The 22,976-nt window shown below is 36.8% G+C and overlaps 1 protein-coding gene across 5 annotated transcripts in view; it reads left to right on the top strand.

Annotated features, from left to right (window-relative positions):
- LOC100889734 (semaphorin-4D) overlaps nucleotides 1–22,976 on the top strand; it is a 50,440-nt gene that overhangs the window by 4,519 nt on the left and 22,945 nt on the right. For all 5 annotated transcript variants that reach the window (XM_030977283.1, XM_030977282.1, XM_030977286.1 and 2 more), the window contains exons 4-5: nucleotides 11,380–11,504; nucleotides 22,056–22,164. In XM_030977283.1, coding sequence (XP_030833143.1) covers nucleotides 11,380–11,504; nucleotides 22,056–22,164 — 234 coding nt within the window. The remainder of the gene's footprint in view (nucleotides 1–11,379; nucleotides 11,505–22,055; nucleotides 22,165–22,976) is intronic.

The raw sequence follows: 22,976 nt of genomic DNA, 5'->3' as shown, positions 1-22,976 counted from the left end.
TCGTGTCTTTATGTCAAGTCTTCGGGCTGGTGAAGACGCACCAGACAAAAAGGGGGATAATTTGAAAACTAGCCCAAGATATCTTGGGATGATTAGCTCGACCAAATATCCTGCTAATTGCAACTTCGGGCTGATGAAGACGGAAATTAACTAGATAATTTGTGATTGGGATAGTTCAAATAGTGGGATATTTGGCAATCTCGAGCTGATGAAGACGGACCTAGTGATTCAAACTGTCCTGGTCTCAAGGTCTAGATACCATAAGACAATGCTGTAGATTGGGTGGTTCAGATATAGCGATATGCTTTTTTTAGAGGAGGATGTGAATTGCATTCTGTACAGGAAGTAATACCTCCGGCTGTAAAAGCAAATCCTGTTTGATTATGATGCCCTCATTAACCTTTTATTTTATGGACTACATGATAAAATTCCGGCTCGGAAAAATGAGCAGTGTTTTATCTGGAAGTACTTATAGGAGAGTTCAGCAGATGTTCATGGTGGAGAAATATCTATTTTTTGTGATTGTGTAGTTTTTAAGGATTTTTTCCTTAGTTCTGAGATTGTTTCACCGTATCACAGATTGAAGATAGTTACAATGTATTTTTGGAGGTTCAATGAGAGCTTTTTGTAGCTTTATACATGTATGTGTAGTTGAAACAACAAATTTTATGGAAAATATTTACATGAGAAAGAGAAAGAGATTGTAAGAGTCTATTATTAAATATCTAGAGTGAATGTGAGAGAATGGTATTATATGAAGAGGAGAGAGATGGAAGGAAGGAGAGAGAGAAAGAGAAAGAGAAAGAGAGAAACATTTTGTTTGGAGGGGTTGCAAGATGAAAGTTTTTAGAGAATAATGAGAGGAGTGCAAGACAAAGGGAGATATACATACAGACAGATATTTAAGAGAAGTAATGAGGTATGGCAAAGTTTTATTCCAATTCAGAACGCTTTTCAAGGGGCTGTGAAAGGTAAATCTATTGCTACTGCAGGTTCCCTTGCCATAATATGAGATTAATAACTTCCTAATTGAATTATAAGATGAAATCTGAACTCCGAGGCAGGTTAATTACTTGGCACTGCGAACACTTCCCTCCCACCCCAACCCCCTGTGATAAGTGACAGTTTCCCCTACAAATAATTGAATTATAGTTAAATACTTTGATTTCATTATAATTTTCTTTCTGAAAGAAAGGGGGGGGGGGGTAGGGCAACTTAATGAAACTTAAAATGCCATAAAGTACTTCAGAATACCTACATATATTCTTCGGGGTGTGGTTTCTTTTTTGCCATAATGATAAAGTACTTTTAAGTACATTTGAGAATGATTTATGTAAAGAGAAATGTTTAGAGAAAGCATCTTAAAAGATTATACTTGCCTGAAGGTCTATTCAAAGCACTGTCATTTGCCAACAATTTGTTATTTTCTACTGTAGTGAAGATACTGTGGTAAAATGTTTCCTGAATGTAGTACGATTAGTGCCATTAGAAAGGTTTACATGAAAGTCCCTTAACTTAAAGTTTAGGTCAAGATTTTAAACTTCAAAGTTATCTTGTAGTTAGGGACCATGTGGATGCACTTAGAAACTTTAAGTATATTTGAAGTTACAAACCACAGTGGATATTAAGGCTAGCAGGATAACTATGAGCAGAGGGGATGGGAGGGGGGGGGGGGGTCCTTACTCAAAGTTATGTGCTGTGCAGATGCAATTGACTTCAAGTTGTAGTAAAAAATGAATGCTTGGCTTGTACTAGTTTATAATTTTGAACCCTTGCTTCAGTCCGATGTGACTCCCTCGTCTTTAATGGTGGAACATTGTTTAGTATAACTTCAAGGTTTTTGCAAACCTATTGTTTGAAACTATTTCATTTCGTTTCATTTATTTCACTCTCTTTTAAAAACATCAAAAACATTTACATGTTTTTTCATTATCAACATAATATAAAAGAAAGTGGGGAATCATGAAATCCAAAATTGGCTTGATGAGAATGATCCCCAAAGTCTCTGTGTGAACATAGCCATTATATGTGGTGTATTGTTGTTTGCTAAATCTGTTAATCTGTGGTCACAACTGCTTTGCCATTTAAGGGAGGGTATCATGATTATCTTTAAAGTTGAATCTAATTCATGGATTGACATCTCGGCTTTGCTTTCAGGGATTGTACATTTTTATTGAGGTATGTGTTGATGAAAAGGAAATCAGTAATAATCATTGATAATCTTTGGATTTTTAATGTTCTCGTGTTATCAAAATATGTTATCATTCATTGAATTTTTTCTTTTTTGGCGAACTTAACAGGGACTCAATTGACACAGAAAAGTTATCTTTTTTAATGTCCCCAGCAGAAGGGTGCGAAAATGATTTCCGTTCAAATTCTGTAGTTTTTGGAAGGAAAGGATATCTGTAGCAGTAAAAACCTAATTACTGTGAATGATTTAAACAGTGTACAAACTACAAACTGAAATATGTATGTGTTATGGTGTTGTAGCCTTTTGTAGGTGTTAACAAAGAAAGGTCAAGTCATTAAAATGTGTGTTTCTAGAGATGTACAAATGTTGGCCAGGATAGCATCTCCTGACAGTCACATTCTTTTTCTGTGCACACCTTGGTTTTGATGCACATTTTAATACCCATGATAAATGTCATCATCTAAACCAACGCTTCCAGTGTGAAAAGCTTAGCTGCAACCCAGTCAGTCCCCTAGGCTGAGCAGTAAGCAACAAGCATCATATAATGCATGAGAGAGCCACTCTCACCCCAGTCAGTGCGAACTACTTAAATGAAAAGGCGCATAGTCCAATTAAATTTGTAAGGACGACCCCTGGTAAATGACCTTTCCCCATTGCCCGGGCCATTGAGGTGTTAATGAGGCTTACGGAGTACTCACCAGTCCATGGTCGACCCTGCCGCAAGCGTTCCCATGATTTAAAGGGTTCTACTCATCGCCCATCAGAGGATGAAATATGACTGATTGTTTGATGAAAGGAAAGGGAAGTGTTTTTGTTAGTTTATTACAACATTAAATTGGTATAGGGATTTTTTTGGACTCTTAAGGATGTGGGGAAATTGAAAGTTGTAATGATTTATTATAGATTCATTATTTATGTGATGTGTCGGATGGTATCTTAAATGTGTGTTTTCACTAGCCTGAGATTTCATAATTGCCTACGCTACAGCCGATCGCTAATTCACAGTGATGACAATTAGTGAGATATTCCATTACATTTTTTAGAAAGCATTGTTCAGGCCAACACATGGATCTTTTTCTTTTTCCTTTCAGCAATTGCTCCAGGCTTTATTTCATCAAATAACCAAAAGTATCTAGGGTTAGGGCCAAGTAGCCCGTCATTTCTGATTTGGGAAATTAGCCTGAAGTTACAAATGCCAACCTCATCAGCTCGAAAAAATCTCTTGACCCAACGCTAGACCCGAACAAATAACAGGGTATTTTGCAAACTAGCCCAAGATATCATGGGAAGATTTCCTGAGCAAATAGCCCGCTATTCCCCTGCGTCTTCCCCAGCCAAATAGCCCGCTATTTCGTGATCGGGCTAATTTCCCGAATCACAAATAGCGGGCTATTTGGCCAAATCGACCTGATGACAACAGGCCTCATGTGTCTCAAGCTCGTGCTTGCTTGGGATAATGAGGAAGCATGCCATGAGCATCCCTTGGAACTGATGTCATTGTGTGGGACGTTTGTTTATTACCTGGTGATGAAGGAGTGGTATGTTTACATTTAATGTGGAGGAAATGTACCTTGTCATAATAACAGTATAGACCAAGAGAGGAGAGGGGATGTTGAGTGATTTAAAGGTAGGGTGTGATGAGTCATTAAAAGATATTTGTTTTCAATAATCTCATTTGAGGGCCTTGATGGTGCTTGCTCCAAGTGTAATAATAATAATAATAATAATAATAATGATTGGCATTTATATAGCGCCGTTTATCTAGGTAATTCTATTCCAGGGCGTACAATTAATTATTACCCCGGCTTTACTATAGCCTAGCTGCCATTACAGTGCTCTAGCATTTCAAGTAATTAATTCCTGCCAGGTACCCATTTTCCAGGGGGTACCATCTGTATGTGTGGATGAAAATGTAAATTCTTCGGATTTCATACAGAAAGAGATTGTAAACAGAGGTACTGTTAACGAGTGATTTAAAACATTCGTCAAAATAATGCATCAAAATAGAATATAATTGTAGAGGTGTCAGAGAAAGAAGGTTGGATTGTGGAAGAGAAAGGGAAATACCAGTCTACATTTAGAAAAGTTAATAAGATAAATGGGGACCTCAAAAGATAAGGGAAAATTAAGTATTATAGAGGAAGAAACATATGGGAGGATGCATATAGAAAACGGAGAGAAAGAGAGAGGGGGACGGCATATGGAGAAATCAGTGACTATATAAGGAGGAGAGGAAAATAACAAGAAAATAAGTGAGACAGAGAGAGAAAACTTGACAAAGAAATGATAATTGTAGTCATTGTTTATACAAATTAAGTGATTATGAGTAATCAGTTTACTTGTGTTATCTCCAATATGATTCTGTCTTCGAAGGTGGCAGTCTTACCAATGGGTGGACACTCCATTAATAAAGGGCATATTGACAGGTAGAATCAATTAATCCATCATCTTCAGCTATCCCATACCCCAAAGGATTAGGCTGTCCTTTCACATGCCCCCCATCCTAGCTGCTTGGGCATTCTTGGCCGCACTTCCCTTGAGCTCCGCAGAGGCTTCAAAGGCGCGAGCGTCTCCATTGTGTGACAGCTTGACGCGGCGAGTTTGTGCATCTCGCGTTCCATTCGTGTTTTTCAACAGGAAGACTATTTCAGGAACTTCTGCCCAATCCCAAGGAATCCGTTAATGTTATCTCCTCAGCTTTAGTAAAAATTTCAAAAATACACAGACATATTTGTAGATGTACTTTGAGGGAACCTTCTGAGGCATCAAATATGCAATTTCTTCTTCGGCCACAATTTGAACATTTTTCAGAAATTGTTTAGGTGAACCCCAGAATAGATTTTTGTTCTAGAGAAAATTTTCCTGGAAAAGAGAATATGATTATAAGGAGAAAAGCCATATAACATATCAGTCAGCCAAGTCGAGTACAAAATTGCTTTATGTAGTCACGAATAGTTTAAAAGCTGAGTAAAAAATGCTAAAAAACTAGTTTTAAAAATGGTTAAAAAATTAGCCTCTTGGCCATTAAAGAGAAAAGGGACATGCAGTGGGATTTTTTAACATAATCTTTGCTTCATGATTTTTGTTATTATTATATATATTTTTAAGATGGTGATGGTGGTTGGGGGGGGGGGGGGGGAGGTATTGAAATGCACACATTTTTTGTGGGCCTGTCCAAGCTAAGAGCATCTTGGTTTTGGGCAACAGAGGGATAAATCTACGCTCAAAATACAATCTACATCTCCATCTAATACCCTTTTCTAACTGCACTCTATCGGAGTCACACCGATGAAAATACCGATTGAATTTTCCTTATGTAAACAAAGGTAAAACCGCAGTTTTCCCCCTGTCGTTTTCTAACTGCCGGTGAAATTCACTCGCTGTGGCGAGACCTTGCCGGAAGTGAAGAATTATTGCGTAATTATTAAGCCCGCGCTCCATCTAACTTGCATGCAGCATGTTCAACCATAAGTCAACAAACACAGCTGGTTACGATAAAGCGCGCGTATACTGCGACCTTTGACAATTTTAATCGCTCTTTTAATCGCCCTTTTCTCCCGAACGTTTTCTAACTGCACGTTTCATCGGTGTCACACCGATAGAATGAGAATTTCTCCTGCTCTTGAGCAGGAAAATTTAATCGCCTATTTCTCTTCTTTTCATCGGCTATTTAATCACCTTTTTCTCCTCTGTTGCTTTCTAACTGCCACTTTCATCGGATGCGTCCGGATGCATCCGATGAAAATCGGTGCAGTTAGAAAAGGGTATAATACAGCTCTCTAGACTCTTTCTAGGCAGTGTCAATTTAAACAGACTAATTTCCAATCACTCCAACAGAAGTGAATTCCAATTGCCATCTGTGATACAGACGTCTGGTTTAATACTCTTGTCATAGAGCTGTTGATCTTCCTATTACGTGTCAATTATCGCGTCATCTGCTTGTCTTGTCTACACATCTTTTGAATTGTCACTTTCAATTGGATAGTAATGGTTGTCCATGTCCACTTTGGTCGATCTCTTCACAGAGAAACTATGTCTTGACAAATTAAGAGTGGTATACATTTAAAATAATAATAATAAGTTAATCACATATATTTGATATTGTTTGCATTTAGGCCTCTTTGTTTAGAGGAAATGGTAGTAGTAGCTGAATATTTTTGTTGTTGAAAAAGGGGATTTATTGAATTTTAGCTGAATCAGTGTTGTATTTTATGTTCTTGTAGCTTTGATGATTCTAAGCAAATACACATCATGGATATGTATTTGTGCTGTTTTACCAATCTTGAAGTTGCTGAACTAAATATGGATGTGCAGACTAAGTCAACCATGCTAATATAGAGAATATATGTCCTCCATTTTTACATGAGATTAGTGCAGAAATTCCCTTTATATACATGTACGTAACCAACAATTTTTACGTAATTTACCTTAAATATTGATAAGAGTTCATTGTTATATCAATTAATTTAACAACAGCCATGTGGAGTGATGATTAACATTTAGTAACAGAGAAATACTGGTAGACAGATGGGCCAACAACTGCTAGACATGATGAAGAACAAGATTGGGTAGATACATATCTTCTGGTACAAAGACATTATCTTTAGTACATTTATGCCTGACGACTAGATTCCATTAAGGGAAAGTTATGTCTTAATTGTTAAATTCCTTGCCAAAACGTTCTGATGTACATCTTCTGTACACCAGGGACCCGTTCCACAAAGCCTTTTTTCAATGACAAATAACAAAAATCAGTGACAAATCTGCTGATAACCAATCAGGAGCAAGGATTTCAGAGCTTATAACAAAAACTGTCATTTCTCACTGATGACAAGTTTTGTGAAATGGGGCCCAGGGCTCCACATTACCTTTTTTCCTTGGGGTTCCAGACTTGAACCTTTGGGCCTAAATGCAATGATCTGTATGTAGAAATTCTGAAATTTTGAGGGTTCAGACTGTAAGTGTCTAGCCCTGTGTACATGTATGATGGATAACGAACATGAATTGACAAATTCACGTTGTGAGTATATTTAACTTGATATTTTGATAGGGTTTTCAATCAAATATATTTTCCCCTATAATCATTAGATGTAAATAAAGTCTTTAGTTTGACTTACATTGTAAAGGTACATGTACGTATGGAACAGAGCCCGGGAACTAGCCCTCACAGTGAAATGAAGTTCAAAGAATTTGTATTTCCTATTCAACATAGATTTGATGATGTTATAAGAGTTCCCTTGCGATACATTGAGTAAGTAGTAAAATTACACTTATTTAAGGTGGGGTCAATTTACATTCTCATTATGAATAACATTTAAAAAATTAAAACTCCCATCATTCAGGGTGGAGTCCATTACATATCTTTTATTTATCATACTCTATTCTTAATGTCCAATTTACATTTAGGTTTAGCATATATTCAAGTGGCAATTACAATGTAAGTTTGACACTTAGCAGGCACTTAATGTTTTTGGTTTTGAAGAAATCAGTTTCATATTGAGATAAACTTAAAGCTAATTTTGAAGTACAGTTTCTACTGTATCTATACTTACTATATCACTTCTACTTTTCATGATGTGATTAAGAACAGAAATTGAAAGTAGACAATTGTGATGAGGCAGATCATTTTAGAAATGAATTGCAAAATAGACACGTACATGTAGATACTGTTCAAACATTTATTGTTTCGCTCAGTCATCGCAAATTTTCTTGCGAACAGGAAAACAACAAAGGAAACAAATTTAAAGTTTTGTAGATTTTCAGTGGTTCGTTCAGCCAGCTTCTATGTACATTTGCCACACTATCTTCAACAGTTAATGTGTATAAAAGGATGCCAAAATCTTCTTTTGGACAAATACTGAAGGAACATTATGTTTTCTCCAAATCCGCAACTTTGGATGGGAAATTGAACAAATGATTTAAAAAAATACTTCCATGTGCTGACAAATGATTTAAGAACACTTCAATGTGCTGATTGATATTTCTGAGACCATTTGTGGTTCCTAAATTGGTTAGTAGTTATAGGATTAATTCATAGGGTATTGGAATTTGTATTGCAAATTTATTGGTGGATATTGTCAAGGTGTTAAAAAGCGCTTGTCAAAGGCATTGGTCTGTTTTATTTATAAAAAAAAAAAAACACTCAGGATTTCTAGGAAATCTGAAAAATACTACTCCATTGTACATACATGTACAGTGAACAATAAGGAATAACCTTCCTCTACACAATTGGTTAATCAGTGAATCTGCTTAGTCATTATCTTTCCGGTGAGCGAGAATCATTACCAGATTTGTTTATGTCAGGTACTTTCACTATGATTAAATAATAGCTGATCAATTATTGTTACTTTATCACTAGGGATTATTCTCTATCTTTTATAATGATTAAGATAGATAATTAATAATCATTATTCTAGTACAAAGTATAATGATTTGGTACAATTAGCTGATCGATTTTATGCTCTTTATTACTCTGGATAATAAATTATCCATTATAATGATCTGATTAAGTAATCAATAATCATTGAACTATTGCATTGTACTGTTCTAAACATGTTCATCTTGATATGGTATTAGTTGATCAATTATGCTAGAAAATATAAATCTATTTCCATGAATGGCACTTCACCGTGATTGGGCGTTGCCTAATTAATTATCCACTTGAAGAAAAAAAAATGGTCCTACAGTATATGGATGCCTACTTTATATGGAAATATGGAAAGATGATCATTGAAAGACGAGACCATACCCTGAGGCGGTTACGAACGCGAAGGTCTTGTTACACTTGAGGTAAAATGAATCTTTACCTGATACTGCTTAGGAGGAATAAGGAAACGTAGTTTGTTACATTGTCAAGCTCATGATAGATTTGTCCATGTGTGGAAGGATGATTGGTTTACAAGAAAATCGTTTTTAGCCGGATTCTGTTCTCCAGATGCCAGACAGTGTGGAGTTTCCTTCTTTGGAAGTATGGTAAAGGTCTTCTGCCATCATGATGATGGTTTTGATGTGCAGATGGTTAATAGATAGATTGGTAGATCTATGAATAGAAGGATCAATGGATAGATGGATGGATTTACACAGACATAGATGGATAGATATATACATGTAGATAGCTAGATATATAGATAGATCAATCAATGGTCAGATATATGGATGTACAAATATATTGATAGATTAAATAATTGATTGATTCATGGATGAATGGATGGATAGATTGATTGGTATTTAATGAATACATAAAATAGATGCATAGAAAGGTACACACATGGGAAATCCAACTTATTATTTGCTCCTTTGTGTCTCGTATAATAGCAAGTACCGGTAATGTGTTATTATGAACCTAAATTGACATAAAAATTGTTATTTATGTTACTTGATAACTGCTCTGATCTAAGCTGTAGTAGGACTTGCAGAATAGTACAGTCATCAGTTATACTTCAATCTTAGATGCAGTTGGGTAACATCAAGGGCTCAAGGCACAAGACAATCTGGACCTGCCCATTTCTATGGGTGCCAAAATGGCTTAATACCGGTAGATGGATGAATATATAGATGGATATCAATTACATGTAGATCAAACTATAAATCTATTGTGGGAAGTACAGCCATAGGTTAAGGGGGTAATACAATGATTAATAATTAACATAAGTACGTGATTTAAGATGATTATTCAACCACTAATGACATGAAGTATTCATCAAGCATCGTACTTTATTGCCCTCTCTCTCTGTCTGTATTTTCACTTTCTGTTCAATCTTTTGTATTCTCTAGTTTCAATTGTTAAGCCGCTGCTTAAGATGGCTGTCTCATGCATTTTTCTATTTTGAAATGAAATGTCAACTATGTTTTTTTTAAAGGTATAATTATTGAATTGATTAATATTATGATATGATTATATGTATTTTAAATTTTGTTAATTATATATATATATATATATATATATATATATATATATATATATACATGTACATGTGCGACCAGGTAGTTATACCGGTAATCAATCAAACAAATCAAATGACCCCGGAAGCAGTCTTCTGATCAATGAAAATTTGTAACAAATTTCTGAAGGTTAGAGACTTTCTTGCCGAAACAATGTGTCTTTAGCTTTTGCAAGAAAGCTGTAACTGTCATTTACAATGCGCAGCTCTTGCAAGTTTCTTGCAGTCAACCAATGATCTATGCAACAACTATTCCACCATCGAAGTGACTTGAAAAATACTCTTGATGTGTGTACCATGTTTGTAGCTCAACTTTGTAAGTGTGGCTCCCAAGTCCATGGAAAAAGGAAAATATGATTTTTCAAAGAGAAAAAAGGAAAAGGATATCAAGATTAACCATGAACTAGGACATACATTTAGGTCAACACCTAGGTGAAACCAAATTTCCTTTATTGGCAGTAACCAGCTGTAACATCCTTATAATCTGCCCAAAATTCGACCCACAAATGGCAATGGTATTTTTGTAAGGAAATGGGAAGATCCTGGTTGGCCTGTAAATGGTCATTTCAATTTTCAAGTGAAAATGAAAGTTTTTGATTTATGTGAAATAATAGCTGTTGAATTATCCTCTGACTTATATTTAGGCTTCTGGAAAGTTGTAGGGAAATTGATTACTTCTTATTTCATTTTGTTTTCTATAGCTGCTTGAGTGGAGGAAAACTTGCTGTAATAATCATATATTTAAAAAGAAAGAGGATATTTTGCATGTGGTGTTATCTTTTAATTTTGTTTAAGAAATGTTTGGGTGCTTTTATGATATGGGGTCACAGTCCATTACCTGTGTAAAGGGAAATCTTGAGTTTAAGGGAAGCCCTGACATTTTTAAACTGAATTTTCAATTCCTGAGGGCTTCTGTGTGGGCATTTGTGTGAAAACAGACTTTTCCTTTGAGGAAAATGATTCTTAACACTAGTACCCCTTTAAATTTTTTCTTTTCATGGCAAAAAAAAACTAAACTACCAAGATACTTTTCTAACTTTCTTTACTTTCTGTTGCAGTTGCAGTGTATTTTCCCTCCCATAATTCACATCCAAATAAAGTTTATAATCACCAATTTTGCTTGGGCTCTTGTTCATATCCTATACTAGTAAATGTTATTCTCTTTCATTTGTTTTTTTTATTGATTCATTTTATTTTATATTATTAATTTCATTGTTTTATTCTCTTTTGTTTTCTTCATGTATTCAGATCCCAGTTTTATTGGGCAGCCGATAGAGTACAATGGAAAGATCTACTTCTTCTTCAGAGAGGAGGCGGTTGAAGCAAGGAATGTTGCCAAGGTGGTCTACTCAAGAGTCGGACAAGTCTGTGCGGTAAGAAGTGATTCCCTTTAAAGCCCCACTGCACTACTTATAGCTACTTGCGCCCTCTATATAGTAAACAATGCCTAATCGGTGCGTGTTGGTCCCCCATGATCCCCTTTTTCTTATGTTAATTTAGAGCTGATTTGATGAGATAACGATCTGTCAGTGACCTTGCAGGGAGGTGTAATCCCCCTGGCCAAACTAGTACAGAAGGGCTTTAATACCCTTTCACATAGTTCTCCGACACATGCTTCGGCAGAAATTGCTTCACAGTCAATATTCTACATGAGGAGGCGTGATGGCTCTGTGGTACAGCAGTGGTCTCGTAACCGGGAGGTCCTAGGTTCAAGACCAAGTTGATGCGATAGTGCTCTTTGGTAAGGCATTGATCCTCATTATCCAGTCCCTCAGAGAGGACTTAAAGCTGTCGATCCCCTGGTTGTTTATTTACAAGCATATATACATGCTTTTATAGCAGTCAAGTAAAAAAAAAAAAAAAAACACAACAAACCTAAATTCATAACTGAATTCAACTCTGGACCAAACACTATGCCTAATCTTAAGCCTAACCCTAACCCTACCCTAACTCTAATCCTACCTTATCTCTAATCCTACCCTATCTCTAATCCTCTCTAATTGTAACTTAAAACCCATGTATCCTAAACCTAACCCTAATTCTACGATGAAACAAGGCCTGTAGAAAATGTTGCCGGAGCACAGTCACACATTTTACATCAACCCTCACATGAATGTCTTATTTCCTTCATCTCTTGTGTAAATAATGCATAAGGGGGTTCAGGCGATTTAGCTCTGGAGAACAGAAAAGAAATGCAAACGTCTTGTGTTGAAGTGTGCAGTGACCTTTGAATGTTTTCCACTGAAATGAAAAGTAATCGCATGTTGAGGGAGAAAGGGAGGTGAGACAGGGGATGAAAGTGCTATTATATCCACCTAGTTACAGAGACTGCAATGAGAGAAATTACTTAGAAGTGGCATCTCACATATGTTAAAGTCATTCAAATGACCGTCAGTCCAGTCCAATTAATGAATCATTTTTTCGCTTTTACTTTTGCTTGTGAAATAAGTATGCAATTTCAGTGTTGTCTCTTTTCATCATATTTTATTTAGAGTATAGACATAGAAGTCGAGTGGATGTGTAAATAAGGTTCATAAGGTTCATAAGGTTCATATTTATTGTCCATGTAACAATGGAAATTTGTTGTGTTACAATACAAAAATCAATAAACTAATCTTTGAGTTGACAGAAAACAAACAATTTACAATCAAAACAAAGACATAGTCATGTTTAAGAGATGCATGCAAGTTGCTATAGGCAGCTGCCAATTGGTTTTGCAGATAAGATATAACCATACCTGTAGAATTTGATCCAGGTACTTTATTTTTTATATTCTAACATTAATAGGCCTGTTTTAGCTTTTGTAGCAGGTAGTAATAAACCTTTAGGGTCTTGCACTGGAGGCCATGTCCAAAAAGATGTACAGATACAAAGTGAAACGATGATGTGAGGGCTTTATAGACCTAGTTTTGTGCATCTGTCTTTATGATTTCTAAATGATAAATGCCTTCTGCATTAAGTTGTGAATAGGTTAAACTTGGATGTAGCTGTATGATTTCTTTAGTCATTTGAATTCAATAGATTTATGGCAAATCCTTCTCACCTAACAAATGAGAGTATTAGGCTAGGTTTGGACAGCAAACAGAAGTCTCTCTTCTCCAAGACCATCCCCTATACCGGTAGTTGTTTCAACTTTTGAGATCAAGATTCCTTGACAAATAATTCCTATATGAAAAACGAGTTACAGGTTTCGCTAGGCTAGGACAGACAACTGACGACCCTCCTCTTGACACCACCCCCCCCCCCCCTAGTTCTTTCAAGATCGGTCATGTACGATCGCCCTTGCAAACAGGAGAGTTCAAAAGGGGAGGGTGAAATGGGAAAGAAACCGTCCAAATCGTCCCCAGTGTTGTTGGCCCAAGTCCTTCTGCATGCTGTAGACCGGTAAATCTCCTTCAGGTTCAATCCAAGTTTAATGTAATTAACAAGGCTTACATCCAATCTGGAGGGCTTTAGTCAAGGCCGAAGTAGAGCTGGTGCCAGGATCACATCCATTTATTTCATTCTCCATGGATTCTGTGGTTTTGTCTCACTAGGTTTTACTTTCACGTAGATCTCTAAATTTGTCCTGTTCTTCCCATTCTAAGTACATTATGAGTATTGAGTACCGTTACATTTTAAGTACAGATTAAGTGGGACCGTTATCCCCACAGTAAACTTTAGTAGAAACTGATAACTTAATAGAGACTGCCCATGTAGAACAAGAGCATTTCTTGAATGAGAACCAAAACTGAGTCATGTTTATATGTCCATTGTATCTTCAACTTAAATAAAGTCATGCAATAATTTTTATTAATAGTGCCAATTTCTGCAAGATGCTTGTAGAAAACTTGAATGGGTTTAAAAAGAAAAGAAAACTATCAATTAAAGGGGCTAGCTGTAGCATGACGAGACTATGCGTCTTTCCCATGGCCCACTCAGGGAAAATCGGGTATAATACGGACGACGCAACTGCAGTAGGCCTACATATTCATGTGCGTGCAACATACGCAAAACCAAAGTGTGAGGAGAACTTCGGTCTGTTTTGTGAACGCTAGCACATGCTGACCCAGTTAATCAAGTCCATTCGTTTACGTGCAGTTGTCCGAAAGAAGACGTAGATGCCATCAACCAGTATTTCCCATGCTACACCCCCTTTAAGGACTGAAGGTAATACCTGAAGGGTGTAAAGAGCAGGTACTTATCATGTTTTGATAGTGTCCAAATGTTCTCTACCTCTCAGTTGATATTCAGTATTAGATTGAAATTGTTATTGATGAAACAACCTAAGAAGACCTTCACTGTTCAACAAGTGACATTATAAAATTTACCTCTATACCTCTAAGTCGTGAAATGAATCACCGCTTTGTAGTTTGGAATTTTAAAGACCCAAAGAGGTTGTATGTAGTGAGGGATTGTGGTCACACTGTAGGCAGAGTGTAGAGCATATAGGTGAATTTAAAGGGGGGGGGGGCATAATTATTAAATGACAAAAAGAAAATCTTATCATTCCCAATGGCTATAATTATCCTCCTGTTTGAAAGATTAACGGTGTCCGATGTCTTCCGGAATCCTCCCGACCAACACTCACAGACCCACTCACAGACCGTGTTTCCTGTTGTACTAACCACTCATGGGTATTTGAACAGCATATCAAATTCATAGACTTCAACAGTAGGAAAACAGCCTGAGAAATTGAGTTTTTCTTCTCAAGTACTAGGAGGAGAAGGAAAACATTTGCTCGAGGTAGAAAATTGTTCCTAAATACTCCCTCCATTTCTTTATGGACTTGAATTGTTTGCATTAATCCAACCACACCGAAAAGAGCTTTTGTGGTAACTGTTATAAGAAAGGGTCAGTGACATTGGAGTTCGTAATTACTGCTATTTTCCCAAACCTCAAAGCCCTCCCAGTTATTGCGTTTTCACACAAAAATAACTAGTAATAGTTCTTGAAAATTGAAATCTGAAAACTTCACCACTAAGTTTTCTTGATATATACAATGTTTCACTGCTAAACATAGCAGAAACTTCCGAAGATTTAAAAAGAAAAGAAAAGACACAGTGAGCTTTAACTTTTCGTGGAAAAAAGTCACAGTAAGAAAGTTTTAAAAGATGACTTTTGGAGCACTTGCATTCGTAGTGAAAGTTAAAGAGGTCAAATTATGAATTAATCCATTAAAAATGCTAAAAAGAGATCAGAAAAAAATTCAAGCAATTCAACTGAATAATGATTAAAAAGAATATACCAAGCCATTCCATCTCAATATTTCTTTATGAATTAATCCTATACATGTATATCTAAGTTTCATTGAAATGTATAAAGAAAAAAAAAAGATACTTTGTAGCTACATTTACATTTTTTTAAATAGCACTCCATAAGCTCTAAAAGACAAAAAGTGCCTTTAAAAAGCCAATGGGAAATGAGAACAGGATGCACAGTGGAAGGTAATAAGGTGAATGATCATCTCTTTGATTAATGAGATGATTTTTCCAGTCAATTGGGACCCATTCCTCCACCATGTGAGGAACTGATTTGTCAATGGAGAATGCAGGTGTACCCTTATGAATTCCCCTGCTGCTGTCGTTAATTGGTCATTTATAAGCTCTATGTCCTGGTCTATGGTATGTTAAGGAGTTAAAAATAAACTTGAGTTCTGGTAGAAAAAAAAAGAAGATTTCTCACAGAATCAAATGAAAGTTACACTGAAGGTTCAAGATTACAAATAAATTTCATTTGCCAAACAATTTGGTAGAAAATATATACTGGCTGAGTAATGAGCGTAGAAAGATAAGGAAACCATTTGTGTAGTCCCATATACATCTTTCTGTGTACAGTGATTGTTACTTTACCAAGACTGGGCCAAATTTATTATGATTTTGATGACTTCAGAACCTTGCAGTACACACCAATACTTACATGCTACATGATCAACTTTTTCTGATCCATTTCACACCTTTTCTTTCACAATGCAATTGCATGACCAGAACTCAACGTGCTGCCTATTATAGGAATTTCAACGCCTTATACTAGTCGTACAATAAGAGAGTCATATATGGTTTTCTTTATTAATCTGAAAGAGATTATCACCTAATGAATGGCATCACTTCGGTAAGCATTTTGTCTAGCTGTCATTCCTGAGGAATACATGTACCGCAGCTAGTGAAATTTTGGAGCTGTGCGGTACATTGGTTAAGGCTCTTGAGTCTTGTATAAGAGATTCCTGGTTCAATCCTTGCCTGGTGCTTATATCCTTGGGCAAGGCACTGCCTGCAACTGCCCTTGTCGACCAAGGTGTATTAAATGGGCACCTGGCAATTTCTGTTTTAATAAGAATTGCTGGGCCCACAGAAAGAGTAGTTTTAATACAGAAGACTATCAGTAGCTACCCTTTGCAAATAAGACCTTGTAATTATTATTAAATAATAACTATGAAGTTGATGTTGAGACACACATTTGATTCAAATGTAAGCAGTATTATGTCAAAAGAGTTGTTAGTTTACTATCAAGTCAGAGTAGTCTTGAGAATTATTAACTGCATACTTTAGAATTGTTCAGTACCACTGTGGTTTCAACCCTTTTCTTTCTCTTTTTGGAACTGAAATTTATCCCTAATGAATCAAAAGTTACTACTTAACTTTTTTGTTTAAAGACCATGGAAATTCTTTAGCTTTTTATGAAAGGAAAAACATTCCTGATATTTTAGAAGAAGACAGAAAACAGGAAAGATTAATAGCAATTAGAATAGTCATATTCTAAACATACTGTGGCATGCTAACTTTAAAAAATAGAATGTGTCAGATTAGTAAAGTGTAATCTTGATTAAAAGACAGTATGACCTTTTTTCCTTCAATATTTGTTGTTTATTTTGCACAACACCATGAGTGTTACTGCATGACTGACCTTCTCACCTCTAGGAAGTTGCTATTATCATGATTAGCGTCGTTTTGAAATAAATCACATCCCATATCCATGGAAGAATGTTGTGCATGTCGAGAATGTTGTTTATTTCAGAGAGAGGAAGGGATCTAGGGAAGGAAGGGAGGAAGAGAGATTGAGATTAAGAGAGAGAGAGAGAGAGAGAGAGAGAGAGAGAGAGGTAAAAAGAGAGAGGGAGACAGACAGAGAGAGACAGAGAGAATACCATAGATCCACTAGGGTCACCCAAAGTGTAACATTTTACCGCTTTTGTGAGTCAAAGTCAGAGTCATATACCAAAGACATAGGTTGAAAGAGAGGACAGCTATTATGTTTTTTTGCTAGGTCATTTTGTCTGTGAGCTTCAAAAATGCATCACCAAATACTGTGTTTATTCAACTTCTATAAAAAGAAAATCATATTATGATTTTCCTTTTTCTTCTTTGTACATTTAAAAAAAACCTGTATGGGTGAATAATTTTTATGTAATATTTCTTTTAGTATTATCAATTTTTAAAGACCACAGACCGAGAGTAAACCCTTACAAAGTGGAACTCTCTTATTGCTGTATGCCAATTATCCTGAATAACTGAACCACATTTGTAAGCATCTGATTTGAAATTGTTGTTATTTCCAGATCAACAAACCAGAAAAACATGGGGGTGTGATAGCACCCTGCCTAGGCTGTTGTGTGTATTTGTTATCATAAACAGAATAAGGTACACATTAATCTTCTGTAAGCTGGAAGAGTTCGCACATCAGGGCAGCTTTTCACGAAACCTTCATAAGAACAAATTTGCTGACAACCATTTCAAATGGGATGTCAGTGAACTTGTATAACAATTTTGTGAAACGACGCCCAGTTCTCTTTCAAGAATGAACACCCAGGGGCATAGTTATATAGGTTTATAGGTCTTTGTAAGGGGGTGGGGGGGGGGGGGGGTTGCACCACTTAGCCAACAGGTTAGCTTAGCTGAACATTTCCCAACAATCAAGCAAAGATAAAGAATAGTGTGTGTGTGTGTGGGGGGAGGGGGTGTTCCTTTACATTTTTTAGTGATTTGCTTACAGAAAATTCTGAGGGCGGGGTGTTAGGTGGGGTTAGAATTAGGATGAAGGTTACGTTTAGGGTTGGAGTTATAAAGGTATTGATATATTGATGTAGAGGTGTCGTGGTCGAGTGGATATGTCACCGGACTGTGGATCACAAGGTCCGCGGTTCAAGTCCCGCCGCGGCACTAATGTCCTTTGGCAAGACATTGATCTACATTTGCCACTCTCCACCCAGGTGTTAAAATGGGTACCCGGTAGGATGCGAAAGCTAATGTGGTTTGATTAGCAATGGCGCTTGTAAAATGGCGACTGGCTGGAATGCTCCCCAGGGAGTGGAGAATGTGCATACCTTGTATGCGGGTAAGCATGAATCCGATGACCGGGGTAATAATATGTTCCGCGCCTAGAAACGTAGTATTAGGCGCATTATAAATGTGAGCTATTATTATTATTATTATATAAGTGTTTGGTCAGGGTTAAAATTACTTGTATGACTTTGGGTAGAATTATAAGGACATTGACCAACGAACAACTGTTACTGGAGCATGCATGTCATTGAACCATGTTCTAAATAATAGAATGGAGTCTGCATCCACACTGAAACTTCAACTTTTACATCCGGCCCAATGTAATACTGTATGCATTCTTAATAGATGGAGAACCACATCCATACTTAATAGATGGAGAACCACATCCATACTAGGCCTGTCCTCATCAGACCGAAGTTGCAAAAGGAACCCGCTATTTTAACTAGCCCGATCTCAAATTAGCCAGCTAATTTGCGTCCTCATCAGCGCCCAGTTGCTATTTGGTCGAGAAAATATCCAGAGAAATCTTGGTCTTGTTTCCAAAATAGCCCTGTATTTGTGATGAGCGTATCAGTTTGGTGAAGACGAGATTTCGAGCTTCGGGAAAATATCCAGAGTCTGAAAATAGCGGGTGATTTTGCAACTTTGGTCCGATGAGGACAGGCCTAATGAGATGCGCAACCCATGGTGTAGGAAAGCTAACGACCCAAACCTAATTCTGACAAAGTACTAGCACATATTTAATCAGACACCCTTGGATTATGCGGGCGTAACGTATCCAATTAAAAGAGCCATTCATCTCATAGACGTGTAAAGCCATGATGCTGGGGCAGGCAACCGGTGTGTTCCTTAGGATGTCATTCTAGGGTATGTGCTCAAATTGGCAAGCCATCTGCTAATTCAAGATTACAAGGATTCAGGAGTACAGAGTACGAGGATGGCATCGTTATGTTGTGATTGTATTATGAAAACATAGGAAACAAAACCGTGGTTATTTGTAAATTATAGGCCTTTAATCGACAGAAATATATATTTTTTCGAATCAGTGTATCGGTACATGTGTGAACCAAATAAAAAGTTGAAGAGAGGAGGGAAAATGTGTGCAAAATGAATTTGAGCAATAGAATGAGATTAAGCATCAAGTGTACTAAAAAATGCATTATTATTTAATTCTAGAAAGCCATAAAAAATTAGCATCAGGAAATTAGGTAAAACACTGCTTCTATACTAGAAACATCTCTTAAGAACCACTTCTTTTTGAAGAAAATAAACAATTAAAACTCCGAAATAGCCACTTATAATAGATACTGATACCACTGATACCTTGAAATTGCATTTTTGAAATGCAAAATGAAACTGCTCTTCGCCTTCTGCGAAACAGTTATAAATGGAAATCATGCACACTTCTACAATGTGTATCTGATCAATTACTAGGATGATCAGGGTAATTGTGTTTGTATTGCAGTCAAATCTAGTCTTACAACTTCTTATGGTAAGCAATCCATTCTGTTATATGCCCACTCCATGTAATTCATACCGCCACCTCTCCTAACGTTTCACCACTTCAATTGTACCCCGACCACGGTCATTGATTTTTAACACCTCCAGTCCCGCATCAAAATGCAAATGGAATACTGTCTAGACGAGGTCTAACCCTTATGCTTTGAGGTGTTTACGAGTGCGCTAAAATTGGCAACACATCTGGATTTCGTCAGAGAAATCCCAATGAGATCCCTCAATGCGTATTGGTTTCAATGTACGCCCATTATTTCTTTTCTCTGCTCTTTGTTACATTTGGAACTGGGCAGTTGTAAACAACTGAAGTGGTAAAAGCTGTTTATTGCTTTTGCTATGAACAAGTTCATCTGATGTTTGTGACAGTTATTGGTTAGTATCCCATGATTTGAGGTTAGGGTGGGTTGTAAAATTGCCCAACAGGATTGTATTCTCTGTGAGATGTAATCCAGGATTATTTCAACGTCCTGGGTTTTGTAAACGAAAAGTCTATTTCTTGTTTTTAAGTCTGATTCTTAAGTCCATAAATACTACAAAGATAAGATCCATTCCTTGAAATTGAGACAAAAGTCTTCCAATGGTCGTTAATATAAAAGTATAATATTAAAAACAATCAATAATAGATATCAGATCTATCCTTTCAGCTGTGTAGTCTTTTGTCATTCCCAAAATATTTGAAATTCTTGATGTATATCTATCCGAAAAGAACCTCATGTATTATGGTCAATTTTTTGATATGGCAAACTTTTGTTTTTGTTTACCCTTGTGAGTCAAAGGTATTTCAAGACTTATATAAAAAGAAAAGCTAATTTTGTATTCCTTTCTTACTTCTCATGTAGTAATTCTGTAGATTGTCTGAGAATTTTGTTATCTACATGTACCGTCAAAATTTGTACTTTCACACCTAAGTAGGAAATCTGAATGCCCTGAGAATTAAAACAGCATATGCCTCTAGTGTGAACCTATATACAGGAGCCTTATTTTACTCCCTGAGAGGCCGAGACATATCTTTTCTTCTCACAAACATTGTAATTCAGTAATATTTTTATCATACTTCTTATATTCTTGAAAGATAGAGTATGTATAGATTTGAATCATACTGGTACATGTATCTTGATCGCAAACAGTAAAATTTAGGTCCCACAAATCAGACATTATGATGCTGCACCCACACACCCCTGTGACGTGCGTAGCTAGTGATTCAGGAAGTGATAGAGTGGTGTCATTACGGAAGATGGAATAAATGACCATATTCTGTATCAAGGATGTTACCCATCGTTGAAAGGGTGAATTGGGAAAAGGACGCATTAGAACAGAAACGTGATCAAAATTATGATGAAGGAACCTCATGGAGCAGGGTTGTTAGGAGGAACTGAACACGTATATCGGTACATGCATTCCAGAATAAAGCCTATAGGGGGCAGAGAGGGAGAAAGAGAGAGGGGGGAAGACAGAGGGGGCAGGGGAGACAGACAGGGAGGGATGATGGGGCAAGGAAGATTTTAGAAGAGAAACATAGTAGGAGGGAGAAAAAATGTGTACATATGTGCGTACAATACATAAGGGAAACAGTAGAGGGCCTTAAAGTAGTCACCCGAAGAAAATTGACGACAATTGATAATTATGGACAAATTATATATGGATGGAACAATTTTCTCTTGAAAAACACCAATATTTTGCTTAAAAAATCATATAGATATCATGGAAAGGCGTGAAATGCTTTGTGGCTAGCTGTGTCCCGCATGTAATGAATTTTGACGCTCTACAGAGGACCGCTAAAGGCAGCAAATCTGGATTTTTGAGAGATAATGAATGCAGGCCCCAAACATATTTTGAAGAGGGAAGTTGTTATATTTGATCAGTAAGGCTTCCCCTTTGCAAGGATATGAATTGTGCATCAATTCAAAACACTTATGATTCTTCAGGTGACTACTCTAAGGGTAACTTGCTCATGTTACTCACATAACAATGAAAGAAGAGCCACCTCCATTCAAGCATCAGGAACTACATTGTATTATCATTATTTCAAATATTTTCTCATTCTGTATACTGTGTAGTGAGCTAATTTTTCAAGTAAATATTGATAAGGCTTATAAAACTCCTAATCTCTTCATGTTTGTTTACAATTTTTTTATTTGTCTTTTATCACAGAATGATGCTGGTGGAACTCAGGATGGCGCTGGAAAATTTACTACATTCTTGAAGGCCCGCCTAAGCTGTGCAACAGCTGGAGATTTTCAGATGTCATTCGACTACCTTCGTAAGTGACTCCCTCCCCTCTCCCATCTCCCTTCTCTCTCCCATCTCCCCTCTCTCTCCCTCCCTCCTCCCTCCCTCCCTTATTTCCCCTTCCCTTATTTCCCTTCCCTTTCCCCTACCTTCTCCGTCCCTTCTCCCTCTCTCCCTCGCTTCTCATTCCCTTCCTCCCCCTACCCTTCCCCTCCTATCTCACCTCTCCCCCCTCCCATCCCCCTTTTCCCCTCCCATCCCCCTTTTCCCCTCCTTTCCCCCTTCCCGAATAGACAATTTTGAGCATTATCATTTTCAAACTCTATAAACTTTAAAAGGAGAATGTGTGTTATTTTTAGTCACTTGAGAATGCAATTGTTTTAATGATATGAATGAAAATTTCATGGAGTTTGTGGATGGAATTCATAGAAATTAAGTGTTGCCTGTTTTCATCTTCCAAACTTATCACAACACGTTTTCTAAATGTTCACTTTAAGAATCAGCATGTAGTTTGAGACAGTAATATGAGAGTTGGGTAAGGTGACTTACCAGGAAACAGGACATATTTTTTGTCAAATTTTGTAATGTTAAATAGTTTGTATTTTTTGGTAAGAATAGAATAGATGAGGAAGATGGACAAAGTTGAAGAGAGGGAAATGTGTCAATTCAGGAAAAGACTGACTTCCGTACGACCCTGGCGTACCTTGGAATGGCTTTGAAACTGCTTCCTTTGCAACAACAACAAATGATAAATAAAAAAATAAAACATAATAAAGCGATCGTTATCAGTGGTTAAGAGTTCAGCCATAAAACTGTCGACTATTTTCTAATATTTGAGATTTA

This window comes from Strongylocentrotus purpuratus, unplaced genomic scaffold, assembly GCF_000002235.5.
Source record: "Strongylocentrotus purpuratus isolate Spur 01 unplaced genomic scaffold, Spur_5.0 spur5_scaffold_9, whole genome shotgun sequence".
Lineage (NCBI taxonomy): Eukaryota > Metazoa > Echinodermata > Echinoidea > Camarodonta > Strongylocentrotidae > Strongylocentrotus > Strongylocentrotus purpuratus.
This window is presented reverse-complemented; position numbering and strand designations above follow the sequence as displayed.